The sequence below is a fragment of the Poecilia mexicana genome, unplaced genomic scaffold (genome assembly GCF_051168715.1).
Source record: "Poecilia mexicana isolate PSO_F unplaced genomic scaffold, ASM5116871v1 scaffold_4, whole genome shotgun sequence".
Lineage (NCBI taxonomy): Eukaryota > Metazoa > Chordata > Actinopteri > Cyprinodontiformes > Poeciliidae > Poecilia > Poecilia mexicana.
Window position 1 is genome coordinate 11,221,456 of NW_028263373.1, and position 16,889 is coordinate 11,238,344.

Sequence of the window (16,889 nt, forward strand, 5' to 3'; positions counted from 1 at the left end):
AACACGACAACAAACTGTCTAGTATAGTGCTGCTTTACTACATCAGATTTCTGTTTATTTCAGGATTCGGTTTAAATTTGTATTATTTCTTTTTCAGTATAAGATAAAGATGTACTAAATTGGAATTATTGGGCACCAGCAGCATGACGTAAATAATACAGGAAATATTCTTAACATAAGTAAGAATTAAAGTTTTAGTCTTTGTAGTCCACCCAGAGGATGCATAGTCCACAAACAAACCATTGTTTAACCTTTTTATCTCCAGGCACAAAGGCACGGTTCAAAGGAGGGGCTTTTCTGAATTTAGGCCTTTAGAGTTCATAATTTCTGATTTGCTTGTAAGGACCAAACTGCACTGGACTCTCTTAAGTTGAGGTCTCTACCAAGATACAAGAACGTGTGCATTAGTACAAACACCAAGACATACAAGTAAAATAAATAAAATATGAGTCCATATAATTACATTTATTTAAAAAAAAAAGATAAAAAAAAAAGAATACAACATTATCATTCAATGGTTATTTAAGTTGGACATTTTAAGGCATTTTGATCATTTTATACAAAATTTTAATCTATTAGACATGTGATATGCAACCTTTATTTTTACAGTGTACTTGACAACAGACAGATAGTAAATATATTGGTCAGGTAACGGAACAGTTATCCATGATAAATATAAAAATCTGTATTCAATAATAATTATCTGCATATTTTGTTAGGGTGTGAGTGAGTTTCCACTTGCTCCTCCATTTACTTCACTGGGTGGACTCGTTGCATCTTCTGGCTCCCTATGAATAACAAGACTGTCAATAAAAAAGACAAAATTGCATTGATTAAAGGCCGTACGGAATCTGAAAAGTGCTTTGAGCAACTTCCTTACTTCAACACTGACCTGTCTTGAGCGCGTTTCTTCTCTGTAAGAAACAAACAGGCACAGACATCAGTCGCGAAGCAGGATTTCACAGCATCTCATATTTCTTTAAAGCCCAATGGAGAAATACTGACTTCTTCTGTGCCGTATGCAGCAGAAACAGATGCAAAAGAATGAACACAAGGCTCCACACCCAGCAACAGCCAGCAGCGCCTGTTTATAGCCTGCGGAAAAGCAGCACAGATTTCTTGTCTTCTGCCATAAAGTCGATTTTTTTTTTAGGACAGAATCTTAGTACTTGCGTGTAATTACTTGTACAAACAGGCCTCGGTCCAGTCCAGTGGCCATTAGCCGCACAGGTCACGGCTGATGAGCCAATAATGAAGAAACCTAGATGGCATTCGAAGTGGCAGGTTGAGTTAAATATCTGGCCTTCTTTGGAGCAACTGTAGTTGCCATTAGAAGGCTGAGACAGAGGGGGGCACTGCACAGCTGGGGGCACAAACAGATTGAAAACATGATGTAATATCTTGGAATTACATTCTGTGTAAAACATATTTGCTTAAAAACACAAAACATATTAGTGCACACAAAGGAAGTTATTGAACACAGATTCAATCTAGTGATTTAGTAATGCTGCATTTGAGGTTAAAACTATGTATTCACCAGAACAAACTGGCTGTAGATCACTCCAGGTCCTGTTGGCCTTGCAGGTCACCGTATACGAGCCGTTTATGGCGAATCCTGGATCGCATTTAAAGCTGCAGGTCGTGTTGAATTCCCACCCTCCTTGTGAGCATTTTAGGACTCCATTTTCAGGCTGAGACAGAGGGGGGCAATCCACAACTGTTGGCAAGGGTGGTTCAAACACAAAACCTGTTATGTAAGAACAAATACTTTTTCCAAATATTAGGTGTTTCAAAAAGGACAGGAGTGCTGATGTGTGCATATTTCGATAATTAAGTGGGGCTCAGGAAACGAAGGAAACAGGTGTTCTGCTTAATGCTATAAAAAAAAGAGCAGGATGAGTGCAAGAACAATGTCGATGACCTTATGCGGAAAGAGATAACAAGTAGGTCAGATGTGTGAACAATAATTTAGAAAGTGGTCCGCTTCAGTCTGTCTTTTTGCTCTTCCTGATATTTGATAAATTGAACATGACTTTACAGGACAGATCGTTAGCACATTGGCTATTTTGGCACAATTTCCGCTGAAGTTGGATGGTTGTGTCCTGGCTATGCACTGTGAATCTCATGCATTTCGGTCTTTTAGAAACATCTTTATCATCACCTGTTTGGCACTTGTCTCCCTCATAGCCATCACTACACAGGCAGGCTGTGCTGTTTAAAGTCTCCCGGCAGCTTCCTTTCACACACGACGAATCATCACACTGAGCTGTTCAGGACAAATATTCTTTGTTACTTCTGAAGCCACGTTGCACCTTTTTATTTTACTTTTAACTGACTTGCTTCCTCAAAATAATCTGTTCCACTTACCTTGGTAGCAAACTGGGTATTTGCTTCTGGCACACTTCTCATCGTTCCACTTCCCTCGGTTCTGTCCACTGTTGATGTAGATCTCAACACAGAACTCGGTGATGTGGTTGTTGTTTGGCTCATTATCTGCCCATGAGTGTTCACCGACCCAGGTGCTGTTGTTACCAATCCACTTCCAGGTTTCATTTATGTGCTTTTTTGTGAGTCCAATCCAGTAATACGGACTATTGGTTCTGTTCGGCAATATGGAAACGATGTAGTCGTTCTCTGTCTGGTTCTGGATAACCACCATGTCTGTGAAATGCTCCTGGCACCATTTTCTAGCCTCAGACCAGGTCATTGTTTTGTTTGAGTAGTGGTATGTCCAGCCCCATGTTGCCTCTGCAAAAGACCAACCTGAAAAAGACATTAGGGAACAGAATTCATTTCCATACAACGGCAGCTAATATTTATTCAGCTCAACGTATTAAAATCAAAACCCACCAAGAATGATGAACAGAAGCCACTTCATCTTCAATGAGCAGCTTTACCTATTTAAAAGGATAAAGTGAATAGTTAGCAATAGTTAATAATCTGCAACTGTATAATGTCTTACTTACCCAGAACTGCTGGCGTAATAAATAATCAAAAACTGTAAAAATGCTTAATTTCTAACATTTGTTTTCCCAGTTATATCAAAGAGAGAACCTCGTACGCATGAGGTTCATACAGTAAGTTGAATATTAGATTGGCACAGCTTTTGGTCAGTGAAAGAGTTTTATACTTGCCCAACATTATCATAGAATAGCTGGATGTGTGTCATAGTGGCACTGAATGATTTATTGGCCTAGTGCTTATCTAGAATTAATGTTTTGGGGGAATTCCACTCATTTCTGATAAAGGTGACTCAAGGGGCAGGTTTTTCGTTTATTTCTTCTCAGCGCTAATAGTTTTATGCTTTGTTTCTGTACGAGAATAAATAATTTGTTTCTACATTCATCAAAATATAGAAAAACTACTCACCAGGTGAAAAACTGCTCACTTGTAGTTTCTCACTGGACAAAGCTGCAAAGTCTAGCCATCAATCACCTGGTTGATTAACGTTAGCCTTTTTTTACTTTCTTTAGGAATCTGGGAAGCCGTGCGTTACAGCACAAGATCAATTTTCCATATAGTCCTTTGTTATATTTTATTTACTTCTTTTAGAAGATTATTTCAAAATGATCTTGTGTGTTATTATCAATTGTAGTTTTTTCAAAAAGCAGAGCATGTTATGCAGTAAAACTGCAAAACATACCTGTGTGGTTACCCCAGTCAATATGTTTTATACAGCTTTATGCCACATGTGTGAAGTTTTATCTTTTGTTTTGTTTTATCCTCTGTGTTTTTCTATGTTAATATGTTTGATGTACTCACATGTAGTGTGCTATATAAAAGAGTTTACCTGATTTCTTACTTGTGTTTATAATTATAGTATCAGGACTTTTCATTTTGGTGACACTGACACTTCAAGTGACATGAACTCTTGCTTAGAGGAATGTTTTATCTATTCTAATCTGTTTACAGCATTATACAAGAGCAAAGTACAAACTAATGTACAGTCATAAAACAGTCTTTGCACAACTGTGAACAATATCATCAGTGACAGCAGAGGTTCTTCTAAAATAAATTGTTCAAATTGGGAAACATTTTAGGGAAAGATTAATAAATTGATTAAAATAAAGTTGGCAGAGTTTAACAGGTTCAACATTTTTTGTTTATAATGACTCAAGCAATAAAATGAGAACTAGTAGTTTTACAGGAAATGACTATTCAGCATTCCTTATAACAATGTGTTCATGTTGACTGACAAGAGTAAATGATAATGTTGTAGAACAAAATAATTTTATGGAAGGAATTGATACATGTCCAAAAGGGTTTGCAATTTCTTGGAAGGAACAAGAAACTGCTGCTAAAATCTGTGGAAAGGACTAAATACATGGAGGTTGAACCAGCAGGTATAAGAAATTTAACTCTGATAAGGAGAGAAATTGAGATGTTACATAAAGAAGTAATGGTATCTGCCGTGAACTTTGACTTCTACTTCTTCTGTGTTCCCCTAAAAGTGCTGACAAGCGAAACAGCCACTTCTCAAAAACAAGAAATGCTGATCAGTTGTGGAACAAACAACTTCAGCAGCGTAGTTTCCTTCCTGGTAAGCCAATCAGAATTGCTCATCTACCCCTGCCGACCCCGAGGTCAGGGCAGAGTCAGGAGGACAGGATGGCTGTCATCAATCACTATGTGGGAACATTTGTAGACAAATAGGATGACTGAACCAACATACAAGTAGGACCTTTGCATTGGTAGCAGGACCTCTGAACTTAATATGGAAATAAAACTGACCTGTTATATAAGACATGATGATGTGAGCACAGTAATGAGTACAGTTTGACATTTTGCTGTTTTAACCATGTTTATTAAGATTATTCGCATATAGAAAACTCGCCCATCCATACACTCACAGATGCAGATGAACAACAGCTACAGGAGATATTTGCATTAAATCAGTTTTATACTTAACATTCAGAAATACAGATCCCATAAATAATACTATATAAATACTGATATTAATATGCCAAAATAATTCACAGTACACCCACAATCTTATAAAACATTCACAGTAAAGCCAAAGTAAAATACGTTTCCAGCGTACTGATAGAACAATATGTTCAATATCAAACTCCCACTGGGAGAAAATTCACACATGCCACGTCCATCCTTTCTGGTTAAATCATGCTTTCTGTCTGTTACTTTGTGAATATCTGTGGCTTAGATGAGACTGTCATCGCTGCTTTTGTAGACCTGAAGCGGTTCTTCCGAGTCAGAGGTGCTGTAAGGAAAAAAAATTAAGAAGAAAACAAGGTGAGTGCCGTGATTCTTCAAATTTTATATTTAACTTGGTAAAAAAAAAAAAAAAAAAAAGAGATATAAATGCAAAATTTACCTGTTTAGCTCAAACTTAGATGCCCTTTGCTTCATTTTTTTCAAGATCCACATGGTCAGAGACACACCGGATGCCAAAGCAGTGGCTCCTCCTGCCACACCAGTGGCAATAACAGTGGCAGAAGCCGGACTAGCTGTGGAGACATTGTGAAATGTGAACAATCTGACCAAATTTCCACTCAGCTGTGCTTCGAGCCATAAATTCTTCTTTTATTTGAGTATGTTTAATTCTCCTTTTTCTTTACCTTGACAAGTGGGGTTCTTTCCGGTCCAGCTGCCACTGCGATCACAGGTCAGGATCTCATGTCCGTCTAACGTGTAATCCTGATCGCATGCGAAGGAGCACTGAGAATTGAAGAGCGGCTGGCTGTCTGAGCAATTAATGTGACCGTTTTCTGGAGCGTCAAGAGGAGGGCACCTGATAGCTGAGGGATGAAAAGAAATGATCTTAAAAAATAAATCTTACAATTATGGCAATAAATCTCTGCTTACAGCAACATCTACACGTAGGCCATTGTTTATTTATTTATTTTTTTCATACCGTTGCAGGTTGGTAGGGCCTCACTCCACTGTCCATCTTGACTGCATGTAGTGGTGTTTGCTCCCCGCAGCTCAAAGCCGGATTCACAGCGAAAGCTGCAAGTGGAGCTGGGGCCCAGGTCGGTCGAAGGTTTGCTGCATTCTACAATCATGTGAGCTGCCCCATCCGGATTCTGGCAGGTGATGGCTGTCACGGAAGAGTGTGAAATGTATATTTAGTGAAGGCTTCTTTTACGCATAGCAGGTAACTGAATTATGAAGAACAAGACGGGCATACTCTAAGACGTTTCTCACCTTCGCAGTGTGGTATCGTCCCACTCCATTCTGCGTCTGCTGTGCATGTGACCTCGCTCGGTCCCACCAGGCGATGGCCAGGGACGCATGTGAAGCTGCAGCTCTTTTTGTAGCTGAACCTCATCTCCACATCATCTTCACAGGTCAGGGCACCGTTTTCAAGATCCAGCAGGGCTGGGCACTGGACAGCTGCAACACAGAGTGATAGTTTTAACCTTTAGAAGAGCTGTAAAATGTCCCAAAGTTTTACAGGAAAAAAAAAAAAATATATATATATATAGATTGAAAAGTATGTGGAAAAAATAAAAACAGAGAACAAACCTGTGCAGGAAGGTACGGCATCAGTCCACCTTTTATCTTCAGAACACTGAATGGAGTGCGCCCCCTGCAGTTCGAAGCCTGGATCACAGATAAAGCTACACGACGTTCTGTAGCTGAACCTCATCTCTGTGTCACAGCTCAGGGCACCGTTTTCTAGACCCTGCAGGGCTGGACACTGGACGGCTACAACACAAAGTAATAGTTTAAATATAAGGAAAGCCTTAAGATGTCACACAAAAGAGAAGTCTATTAAAAACTTTGCCAAAAAAAAGACATAAAAGACACATACCTTCGCAGGTAGGAATGCCATTGCTCCACTGTCCATCCTCAGAACATTGAATGGTGTGCACACCCTGCAGTTCGAAGCCTGGTTCACAGCTAAAGCTGCAGTTCTTTTCATAGCCATGTCCATCTTCACATTTCACAGAGCCGTTTTCTGGATCCTTGAGGGCGGGGCATTGAACAGCTGCGAAACAAGGCCTTATTAATAAACTCCAATTCTTTTCTTATAACATAATATTATAGCTAAGAGAACAATGGTAAGAAGTGTTATTTTTAATTCTGTAAAAAAAAAACACTTTAGCTGTTGCCTCACCTTCACAAAGCGACATTTTGTCACTCCAAACAGCCTCTGATGTACAGGTGATCATCTCTGATCCGATCAGGTGGTAGCCAGGGGCACAGCTGAAGCTGCACCTCTTTCCGTAGCTAAACCTCATGTCTGTATCATCTTCACAGGTAACGAAACCATTGTCTGGATTCTGGAGGGCCGGACACTGAACAGCTGGATGACAGAGAACAGAAACAAACTTAAGCTCTTCAGCATGTGTGAAAGACATAAATGTTAACTTTAACATCACAGAGGACATTTAATCTGCATTTCGGAGCTGTTTGAATTGTGAACAATCAGTGGCCGTACCAACACATGATGGCTCTGATGCATTCCATTTTCCAGATGATTCACATTGCAGAGTGATGGAGGACGAATCGTCCAGCTCGTATCCTTCCATGCAGGTAAAGCTGCAGCTGGAGCGATAGCTGAAACTTCTCAGTGGATCAGAGCACTCCATAAATCCTCTTTCGGGAGCAGACAGCTCCTGGCATTGAATCACTGCAGGTGACAGGACACAAAACGGATTAGAGGCTTTAGAAGCTGGTGCTGATGTAGATGCTGAGTCATTTCATCTTTGTGTTGCAATTCAACTTACGTTCACATGTCGGGGACTGCTTTGACCATGTCCCTGTTTCTTGGCATTTCTGAGGTTCTGGCATACTAAGCTGATATCCTTCTTCACATGAATACTGGCAAAAAGAGTCGTAGGAGAAGTTCTTGTGCTTGTGACTGCAAGTTACGTTTCCGTTTCCAGGAGCGATCACTTGATCTTTGTCGCATTGCACAACTGCAAAACGAACATAGCGCATTCAGATGTTTAATGCCGCAAGCATCAAAAAATCTCCACCACAACTAGAAACAATAAAGTACAATTTCTCACCTTGCTCACACTTTTCTCCATAAAAACCTGGAGAGCATTTACACATGTGGCTGTTGATGGTCTCCACACATTCACCATGGACGCATGAGTCGCTTTTACAGGCAGCTGCAAAAAAATACCACATAGTTGATGAATCCTCAGGATTTTAATCTTTAAGGACGCCTTCATGATAACATGAACAAAACTAGAAAAACAAAATAAAGTCCTCACCTGTGTAACACAAAGCGGTCTTTTTCTTTGAGCACCGCTCGTCATTCCATTTCCCTTCATCCTTTTCCCTTTTAATGTACATCTCAACACAATCCTCAGCTTGGCCTGAGATCATCCCATTCTGGCCATTATTTGGTTCACCATCAGCCCAGTTGGTTGCTTCTGCTGTGAGTGATTTGTTGGTCCCGACCCAGGTCCAGACATCACCAACCTTGCGGATCCCAATCCAGTAGTAGCCGGCTTTCCTCGGTAGCATTCTTTTCAGGTGCTCGATCTCCTCTCGATTCTGGATGGCGACCATGTCTGTATAACTTGTCTGGCACCATTTCCTGGCTGACACCCAGTCCATTGTGATTTCTGAGTGGAAGTAGGACCAGCACTCCACACCAGTCCACATGCACAGCACTTTGAAGAGAGAACAAAGACACGTGTTACACTGTGGGATCATAAGGGATCATCAATATGTATTCACAAAAGCTAAAAAGTGACTTTTATTAATGAATTTAATTTTTACATACTTGAGCAGAAAAAGACAAATGGCATCAACGAGGCAGACATCATATATCCACTTTTTTTTTTTTTTAAATCCAAAGATGAATTTCTGTCAAAACAAACAAAAATTGTGCATTAAGACAAAACAATGCCAAGTTTTGCATTAGCAACCTGATCACAGCAAAAAAATAAAATAAAATAAAATGAAATCCAGTGAACTCACAGTTTTAGGGTTGATGGCTGAAGAGCTTCAACAGTCTTGTGATTCTCCTGAAACGATTCTGAGCTTGATTTGCTGAGGAGCCTGTTTTTATACTTTGCTCTGACCCGGTTCAGGCTTACAGGAAGCCTTCATTCCAGTGATGCATTTCCATGGAATTTCCCCGAACCTCACATATCGTTTCCTTTCACTTCTTGATATCTAGAAACTTTCTCTTTTTATTTTTACTTTCAAAGAGAAAATGCTAGTTTTTAAGTGGGATTTTTTTATCTAGGTTGTGTTTGTACAAACTATATACTAATATACTTTATGATTTGTTTATGCTACCTTATATTTAAATGTGATATAATTTCATGTCATTCAATTAAAACTTTATATTATTCTTACAGTATGAAATTGATAAATATCGTTCAGATTGATTTTGAGCCTGAATTATTCAAATCAACTTATTTACTTATTTCTTCGCTTGTTTATACATTGTTTGATTAATTCTTTGTTTATCTAAACTTTGTTTAAATAAAAAAAAAATCACTCTTTCAGTCTGGTGTTATTATCAATGTTCTCCAAACACAAGAAATGGATTGCAATAACCAGAACCATGCAACAGATACTAAAATAAACAAGCCGATGAACACACACTCTTCTTTGCTTTCTAAGAGAATGTATGGCTTAAGACCTCAAACCTTGAATTCATTTAATCAGCAATGTACATATTTTAGGGACGTGTTCTGACTAAAATACCATAGTAGAAACTAAAGTCAAATGTTACTCAACACGTCTTTGGCATGACGTCATGTTTAAGGGAGCTTTGGTTATCTGCTTTCACCAGTTTCCTAGTGCTGACTCAGTATATGTGACATGTGAGTTATTAAAGCAAATAAAAATATGTGCTTTAGTCAGTTCCGGTAGACTGGGCATGGTACCACTTAAGATCCTGAATTCTGCAGAAGTATTGCACACACGAATGGGCCAGGAATCAAAAGATAACATGTATTTCGTAAAAGCTTGTGGAACAACAGAGCCAAATAGGCAGGGAAAAGCTTCTGTGCAGGATCAGGAGAATCTGTGGTGCCCACAAAAAGCTCTTTGAGTTTGTGGCTAACAGAAAATCTCTGATGGCTCATATTTTGGTATGAGCCATAATAAAACTGCTGATGGACCATATTTTGGATGTCACTTTTGTGGTGGTTGATGCTGAGTTTATTGCCCAGGTGTGACCAAGATATTCAAATTTTCTTTATCTAGTTGTCCAGTTGTCTATTGCACTATTCTGTAGGGAGGGCGTGTGAAGGATTATTTTCTTTGTTTTGTTTTCATTAGAATGGAGAAGCTTGCCTTTGCACCTCAGTGAACTGTCTGGCTGTGTTTTAATAGTTCAAAGAAGAGTGGCTGTCATTCGACAGTGTGGGTGGATCGCTGTGCATGCGATGTGAGTGATAATATGGTCTGCATGGATATAAAATGTGCAAAAGAGCTCTAATCAGTTGACATGTTTGCACTAGCACAACTTTTAGTCTGCTAGATAAGAAGGCAAGTTTAATGTGAATGAGACATGAAAAAAATTTAGCTCAGTAATTGATGTTTGATCATCAGGTCCCAGATAAGTTTCCTAGCAAACTTACCTGATGAGTCCAGCTGTTGAACTACAGCATCAACATTTGACCTCTAAAATGAAGAGCGTGCAGACTAGGAGTAATGACTTGGAAGAATCAGTATCAAGTGAAATTTCCTCCAACATTTCATTGTTACTGATGTCAGGGCTGGATGATAAATGAAGCCTGCTACCCAATACACCCTCATCTGCAAAAACGGCATTGTGTATTTTTCTTTAGTTTTTCTTAATTATTTTGTGTTTCCTTCCCGGGAACTCAGATATTCTTGTTATTTTTCAGAGTGGAGCTCTGATTAGATTTGACAGAAAATGTTTCTTGGCCATGTTCTGGGAGAAGCTGTAAGAAATAACAGTATCTACTTCCTAAGAATTTTGATCATACAATTTTAAGAGTAACTCGGCTTCATCATGTAAGAAGTATACAAATTAAATTCAATTACTGTTGTTGAGCTCCTCACAAGAATGTTTTACTACTTTTTTTTTAAATCAGGGTGTTCTTCCTTTCCTTTCTGTATATTTCAAAGCGACTCTATTTGAGCAGGTGGAATTAACATTTGATTAGTATTGGCGCCTGTTTCTATCTTTTTGGAGGATTCAGTGGTCAAACCTCATTTTCTTTTAAGACAATGTCTTTCTCAAAAGAATATGACTATAAAGTTGTTTGATTTTGAAAGTTTACAAAAAAGCAACTAAAATAATACATCATTTTGCACTATCAATGAAAATAAATTAGATCTTTAAGTTTTAAAGTCTTCTAAGTACATGTGTGCTCAATGTATCTTCATCTGTAAACAGCAAAAACAACCAAATAAATTGATGAGCTGGTGTCCAGCTGTTTAAACAATGTGAACTGAACAGATATTAACCTAAACTTCTTGGCCCTTTACCTTTATGCCAAAGGGTTTTCCCGACAAACAATGTGTAAACATTAACATATGTTTCGCAACCCAAAACTAAATCAGAATTTCCAGAATGAGGACATCATCATGCAAAGAGGAGAAGCAAAATGAATGGACAATCTTTGATAACTCCCCTTGGGAATGGGAAAGTTGTTTAATGCAGGCTCAGAGGCGCCTGCAGGCTGACTTTTTCTATTCCTGTCAGTTCTTTTCCTTCCTTTCTGGCTCAAGGCGTCGGACAGCAGCCACTGCTCCTTGATACCTTGCTACCTCTTCCTCTTCCCCAGAAAAACAATATCAACTCTTTGATTAACTCACACAGGACTGCGCCCTGGGGCAAAATGAGGGTTTTAAGCTTTGCTTAAAACATTTAAAACAGATGTAATTTAGAGGAGGTCACCCATCCAAATTTTTGTACCTGCTTAATTATTGCAGGGCAGGTGATCTCATGCCTCTCTCCAGCAACAGGAAGGGAGCAAGAGTCATCCTAGAAAAGTTCTATTCTTATGTCTTTCCTACTTTTGAACCCAGGATTTTCTTGCTGCAAGGCAACAGTGCTAATTACTGCTCCAATGTGTAGCTACGATTTGGACTAGACCTGCAACAATTTCAATTTAGATTTGTGACCTAATTACAACTGCAACACACACAAAAAAAATAACTTATGCAGAGACAATAAAACAGCTTTGCAGATGCTCAAAAACAACACAGACCAAATTGCATGACACAAAGTTACCAAAAGAAAATGCAAAAATGTTGACAACGACTTATTTTGCATCCAAGTTAAACATGAATTTGTGGCTTCCTCTCAATCCTTTGTCTTTTTTGACTCCAGTCCTAAAGCTACAAGATAGAGTAATCACTGGCAAGATCATTGAGGAAAATGTTTAACAGGCAATATCAACATGCAGGGACATAAAACTATGACCTTTGACCTAAATCTATGACTGTCTTGTGGACAACAAAGTGCAAAGAGGTTTTGTCAGGAAGCGACAAATCAAAAGTAACACATCAGCAAAGCAAAACAGTTTGACATAAAAAAACTCTTGCCATTCTGTTTATAGTTATAAAGGTATCTGTTCTTTTACCCAAATGTTTCTGAAAAAAATAATTACAAAAAAATCCTTTGCTGATGCTAACAGTATCCAAAACACCTTAAGACTAATGCACAGTAGTTCAAACTGAAAACAAAAATGATATGCAGTTTTATGAGTCCTGAAAACTGTTTTTGTGCATTCTTCAAATCTGGCCTTTATAAATTAGTGACAAAAAGAAACACTGTTGAAAGATTTTAGCTTATATGCACGTTGTTATTGTTGCACTTCATCGTGAACAAAACACACCAATGATAGGACTTGGTGGTGGCAGCATTATGTTGTGAAGATGCCTTCCTTCCTCAGAGACAGGGAAGCTGATCACAGTTGATAGAAAGACGGCTCCAAAACACTTGGGATCTGGGTTGAGGTTCAACTTCAACCCAGACAAACGACCACAGTTCTAATGAAATGCTTTAGATCGCAGCATATTCATGTGTTAGAATGGTCGCCTCAAAGTCCAGACCCAAACTTAATTTAGTATGTGGGTATATCAACTGAGTCCTCACAACTTTTACTACTTCCCCTTTAAAGTGTAAGAGTTATGCACTCTTATGCACTTCAAGGACAAAATATATATAACTTTTATACTGGTTATCTAATTACATTTGTTACAGTGCAAACACTGTATACTTATACAAGGACACTGAAACAGATATATGAATTTTAAAATGTAATTCAGGCAAGATTACACGACAAGTTTCCTACAGAAAATGTTGCATTCCACTTCACAAGAGGTCTGTGACTTCTCTCTCTTTTTTTTTCTTTTTTTGCCTGACACCAATACCTCTGTTGCAAGTGCATCCAAAAGACTTTCTGAGCAATGATAAACATCAATGTTGCTGTCTGCTGAAATGCTCTTCAAACCAAAAATTTAATAACATTTTAAGTTTATTATTCAAACCATGTTATGATTAACAAAGACCAAATCCGTATCTGATAGGCAAGAGCAAATCAAAACAAACATGGACAGAGAACAATACAATCTCTTGTTGAAAACTTCTGCCATCAGATTTAGCAATATCAGTTTTCCTCAAATCTTGTGAAGCATTGTTTGGAAAATCTGAGTATAGTTGTTGTGTATATTGCTGTTAAGAGAAGTCAACCAGTAAACATCCACAAATATGCAAAACAAACGTGCACTTTTGTGTACAACTTGTTCTACAATCGTAAACGTTATGGTCTCAGAGGTTTGTTGAAGGACATTAGCAAATAAAAAGCCTCCCGAAAAGACAGCCAGATCTGCAATGGAATTGGTTTTGATCAAAGCATAAATATGTAGCAATGTCCCAGTCAAAGTCCAGACTTAAATCTGTGACCGGACTTTAAAGATGCTATCTCTGGAAGAGGTCTCTGCCCAATATGACTGCTCTTCTGCTATTTTGGGAGGAAGAAAAATGGCAAAAATCTCAGTCTCCACATGTGCAGAGCTGGTAGAGTCACACCTTAAATAACTTGCAAGTTATTTAACATTAAAGATGTTTCTTAATGGGAGTACAAAGGCACAACCCTTTAGTTATTTCTCAGTAGAAATTGTAAAAAAAAAAACAAAAAAAAACATGTATCCACTTACTGGCAATTCGCAATGACTACTTTGTATTGGCCTCTAAAATAAGATCCAAATAAAATATTTAAGTGTGTAGTAATGACGTGCAAAGTTCAAGACGCAATAATATGAGGTGTGTGTACAAAGCGAAACGTTTCATGTGTTTGCCACGCGAGGTCACCAGCGTGCGCATTCGACGCGTCGCAAGTATGTGGTGCCAAACTGCAAATGCCCTGTCGCTTTAAGACCGGAAATAGAAGTCCTGACGCAAAAGGAACCAATCGCGTGAACGTATCATGCTCAGCGTGCTTGGCAGGTCTCTGATCAGTCGGAGGCTCACTGATAGCGTTGGTAGATCTGTAGGCACAATGGCAGAAGCTCTGGCTAAAATTCCCGATGTTGAGATTGATCCCGAGGGGACTTTTAAATACATACTGCTAAGAGTTAAAGTAAAAGATGGCGATGCACAGAAAGACGTAGTACGAGGCACTAAAAGTGCGGAGTACCACAGTAAGTTCCTAAGTTGCAGGTCTGCTGCAAGAGGAGCGTCAAGTGTGTCAGTTCTGCTTTAAGTGTTGTCTTTGTGCCCATCAAACCGGACTGTCCGCCAAAAGTTCAGCTGCACAATTTTTAGCACGCTTTCGAGAATGAATAATGCAGACCACGGCTTTAGGAGATTTACAGTCAAAATAAATAGCTTTCACGTGTTGGTTATTTGAGTTAAGTGATTTAAACCTATTTTTATGTTATCTATGCAGATCACATATTTGAGAAGGTCAGTCCGGCTCTGGAGGCCTTAGGGATGGAGTGTAAATGCCTTGGAGGAGGGAAGATTGAGCACAACAACAAGGACAAGAAGATCAGGGTGTTTGGAGAATCCACAGTGAGTTTGAATTAAAATTAAAGACATATAATTTTTTTTTCTTGAAATCTTTTGTCATATAAATGCTTTCTTTGCTTCTTTTTTCAGGCTTTTGGGAAAGCAGACCACTCTGTGTCTGTTGAGAAGCTGAAAACTGTCTTCGGTGACTATGAGGTCACTTGGTCCGATGACAAAAAATAGGAGCCTTGTTCTCATTTCCAAATGCCTGCCTGTATTTATGCACCAAACCACAGAATGATACTTTAACCATCTGGTCTGTTATATTTTAAATACAGCATTAAACTCTTTGGTCTCAGTGAAATCTTGTATAAAATGCTTTGTATATTTTTAAGGCCAAGTTCAGTCATTTTCTTTTTTTTTTCTAAAGGCTAATCAAGGATCTTAATATAGACAATTTTCCCCATTTTACCTTTCTGTTGGCATCACTTCATGAAAATTGAAGTTTGTTTGGCAAGCGTAAATTCCATACAGGAAGGTGTGGGCAAGCTGGAATGACGGCGCATCCTGTTAAGCTGGGGGAAAGCGTGTTGTTTTGAAAGCCACCGACAGATAAGAATTATTTTTTCCTTTTCCATTTTGGCATTGCATTTCATTACAAGACCCTTTTTACAGAAAATAATGACTTTAGAGTAAATTGCCTTAGTTTCTATTTGCTGTTATTACAGTTTTAGCAAGTCAATTATTTGATCAACATTAGTTTTAATGTTAAATATCCTAAAATTGTGACATTTAAGGCCTCAGAGACTTGTTAGGGGACATTAGTGAACAAACAAATCAGGAATATATCTTTGTAAAAATTTAAATCAGGGTCATGTTTTAAAAACAATCATTCAATCAAGTTTATTTGCATAGCACATTTTAGCAAAAGGGAGGTTCAAGGTACTTTAATAAAAACACAAAATTACAAAGTTATAAAGAAAACACTGTAACACTTTATTTGAAGGGGGCTGAATAAGATTGTCATGACACTGTCATAAACATGACATAATACCTGTCATGAACATGAATAAGCCTTCATGAATATTTATGACTGTTGTCATAAAGCGTCATTTGGTAAATTATGACACTTTTAATACAAAGTTGACATTATTCAAAATGTCTTTGTTATGACAACTTGACATTAATAATAACATAAAGTTACCTAATTTTTAAAGTGCAATCAGTAATACTTTTATAACAAATTTATATCAGTAATGATTTCCTGGTTAATATCAAGTTGTCATAACAAAGACATTTTGAATAATGTCAACTTTGTATTAAAAGTGTCATAATTTACCTGACACTTTATGACAACAGTCATAAATATTCATGAAGACTTATTCATGTTCATGACAGATTTTTATGACAGTGTCATGACAGTCTTATTCACCCCCTTTCAAATAAAGTGTTACCGAAAACACCATACAAGAGTGTACTTTGAACAACTTATGAGACACTGTTTAACGTATCATCTGAAAATATGTCTGCTCTGAACCTACCAACAGTGTGAGAAGTAGAAGCAGTTAGGAGGCCTATGGTGACTCCATGGGAGCTGCAGCTGCTCAGGTGGAAGAAGGGAAAACTATAACTCAAACACACAGCAAATCTTCATAGGAAAGTCACAAGTCACCAAAGTTGTTGAAACAAAGCCTTTAGAAATGCATAAAGATGTTTGAGGTGTGAGAAGATGTTCTGGTCATATGAAACCAGAATGTAGCTTTCTGGCAAAATAACTACATCATCATGAAGACCTCAGCCTTAAAGTGACGCATGTTGGTGGCAGCATCAGGCTGTGGTAATTTTTCTTTTTCAGTAGGTGAAGACAACTGCATGGTGCTTAATATTGGGCAATCCTCTTAGATGCTGCAGAAGTCTTGAGGCTGGGGAAGAGGTTCACATTCCAGCAGAATAACATTTGAATATATAGTCAGAGCAACTTCAATTTATCAGAGCTAAATTGAAGTTGGATTTGGGT

The 16,889-nt window shown here is 38.2% G+C and overlaps 3 protein-coding genes across 5 annotated transcripts; 1 reads left to right on the forward strand and 2 right to left on the reverse strand.

Moving 5' to 3' along the window:
• Positions 1–448: 448 nt before the first annotated feature.
• Positions 449–3,088, reverse strand: sell (selectin L). Of its 3 annotated transcripts, none has more exons than XM_014985369.2 (9): positions 2,967–3,088; positions 2,851–2,897; positions 2,368–2,763; positions 2,162–2,266; positions 1,538–1,717; positions 1,184–1,363; positions 1,006–1,095; positions 893–914; positions 449–788 (listed from the first exon to the last, which is right to left on the reverse strand). In XM_014985369.2, the coding sequence occupies exons 2-9, from the start codon at positions 2,876–2,878 to the stop codon at positions 716–718; spliced, it is 1,074 nt and encodes a 357-aa protein (XP_014840855.2). In that variant the 5' UTR covers positions 2,879–2,897; positions 2,967–3,088; the 3' UTR covers positions 449–715. The 3 variants fall into 3 exon arrangements, with proteins under 3 accessions (XP_014840855.2, XP_087861383.1, XP_087861384.1); XM_088005257.1 differs by having other exon boundaries at positions 449–803; XM_088005258.1 differs by having other exon boundaries at positions 881–914.
• A 1,694-nt stretch (positions 3,089–4,782) lies between these two features.
• On the reverse strand, positions 4,783–9,009 carry sele (selectin E). The gene is made up of 14 exons (XM_014985366.2): positions 8,905–9,009; positions 8,708–8,790; positions 8,190–8,594; positions 7,980–8,084; positions 7,695–7,886; positions 7,406–7,597; positions 7,082–7,270; positions 6,776–6,952; positions 6,487–6,669; positions 6,166–6,354; positions 5,873–6,058; positions 5,577–5,756; positions 5,333–5,465; positions 4,783–5,218 (listed from the first exon to the last, which is right to left on the reverse strand). Exons 2-14 carry the CDS (start codon positions 8,748–8,750, stop codon positions 5,158–5,160), a joined length of 2,235 nt encoding a protein of 744 aa, XP_014840852.2. The 5' UTR covers positions 8,751–8,790; positions 8,905–9,009; the 3' UTR covers positions 4,783–5,157.
• Positions 9,010–14,333: 5,324 nt separating this feature from the next.
• Positions 14,334–15,236, forward strand: LOC106916799 (14 kDa phosphohistidine phosphatase). The gene is made up of 3 exons (XM_014985334.2): positions 14,334–14,562; positions 14,811–14,935; positions 15,023–15,236. The coding sequence occupies exons 1-3, from the start codon at positions 14,349–14,351 to the stop codon at positions 15,113–15,115; spliced, it is 432 nt and encodes a 143-aa protein (XP_014840820.1). The 5' UTR covers positions 14,334–14,348; the 3' UTR covers positions 15,116–15,236.
• Positions 15,237–16,889: the final 1,653 nt, after the last annotated feature.

Excerpts from the sequence above, each read along its gene's own strand:
- LOC106916799 (XM_014985334.2), top strand. The coding sequence starts at position 14,349 with ATGCTCAGCGTGCTTGGCAGGTCTCTGATCAGTCGGAGGCTCACTGAT. Across the intron at positions 14,563-14,810 it reads TAAAAGTGCGGAGTACCACA|ATCACATATTTGAGAAGGTC; the intron begins GTAAGTTCCTAA and ends TTATCTATGCAG. Across the intron at positions 14,936-15,022 it reads GGGTGTTTGGAGAATCCACA|GCTTTTGGGAAAGCAGACCA; the intron begins GTGAGTTTGAAT and ends TTCTTTTTTCAG.
- sele (XM_014985366.2), bottom strand. The coding sequence starts at position 8,750 with ATGATGTCTGCCTCGTTGATGCCATTTGTCTTTTTCTGCTCAA. Across the intron at positions 7,598-7,694 it reads GCAGTCCCCGACATGTGAAC|TGATTCAATGCCAGGAGCTG; the intron begins GTAAGTTGAATT and ends TGTCACCTGCAG. Across the intron at positions 6,953-7,081 it reads CAAAATGTCGCTTTGTGAAG|CTGTTCAATGCCCCGCCCTC; the intron begins GTGAGGCAACAG and ends CTTGTTTCGCAG.
- sell (XM_088005257.1), bottom strand. The coding sequence starts at position 2,878 with ATGAAGTGGCTTCTGTTCATCATTCTTG. Across the intron at positions 1,718-2,161 it reads GGGAGACAAGTGCCAAACAG|TTGTGGATTGCCCCCCTCTG; the intron begins GTGATGATAAAG and ends CCTTGCCAACAG. Across the intron at positions 1,096-1,183 it reads ACCGAGGCCTGTTTGTACAA|GCTATAAACAGGCGCTGCTG; the intron begins GTAATTACACGC and ends GCTTTTCCGCAG.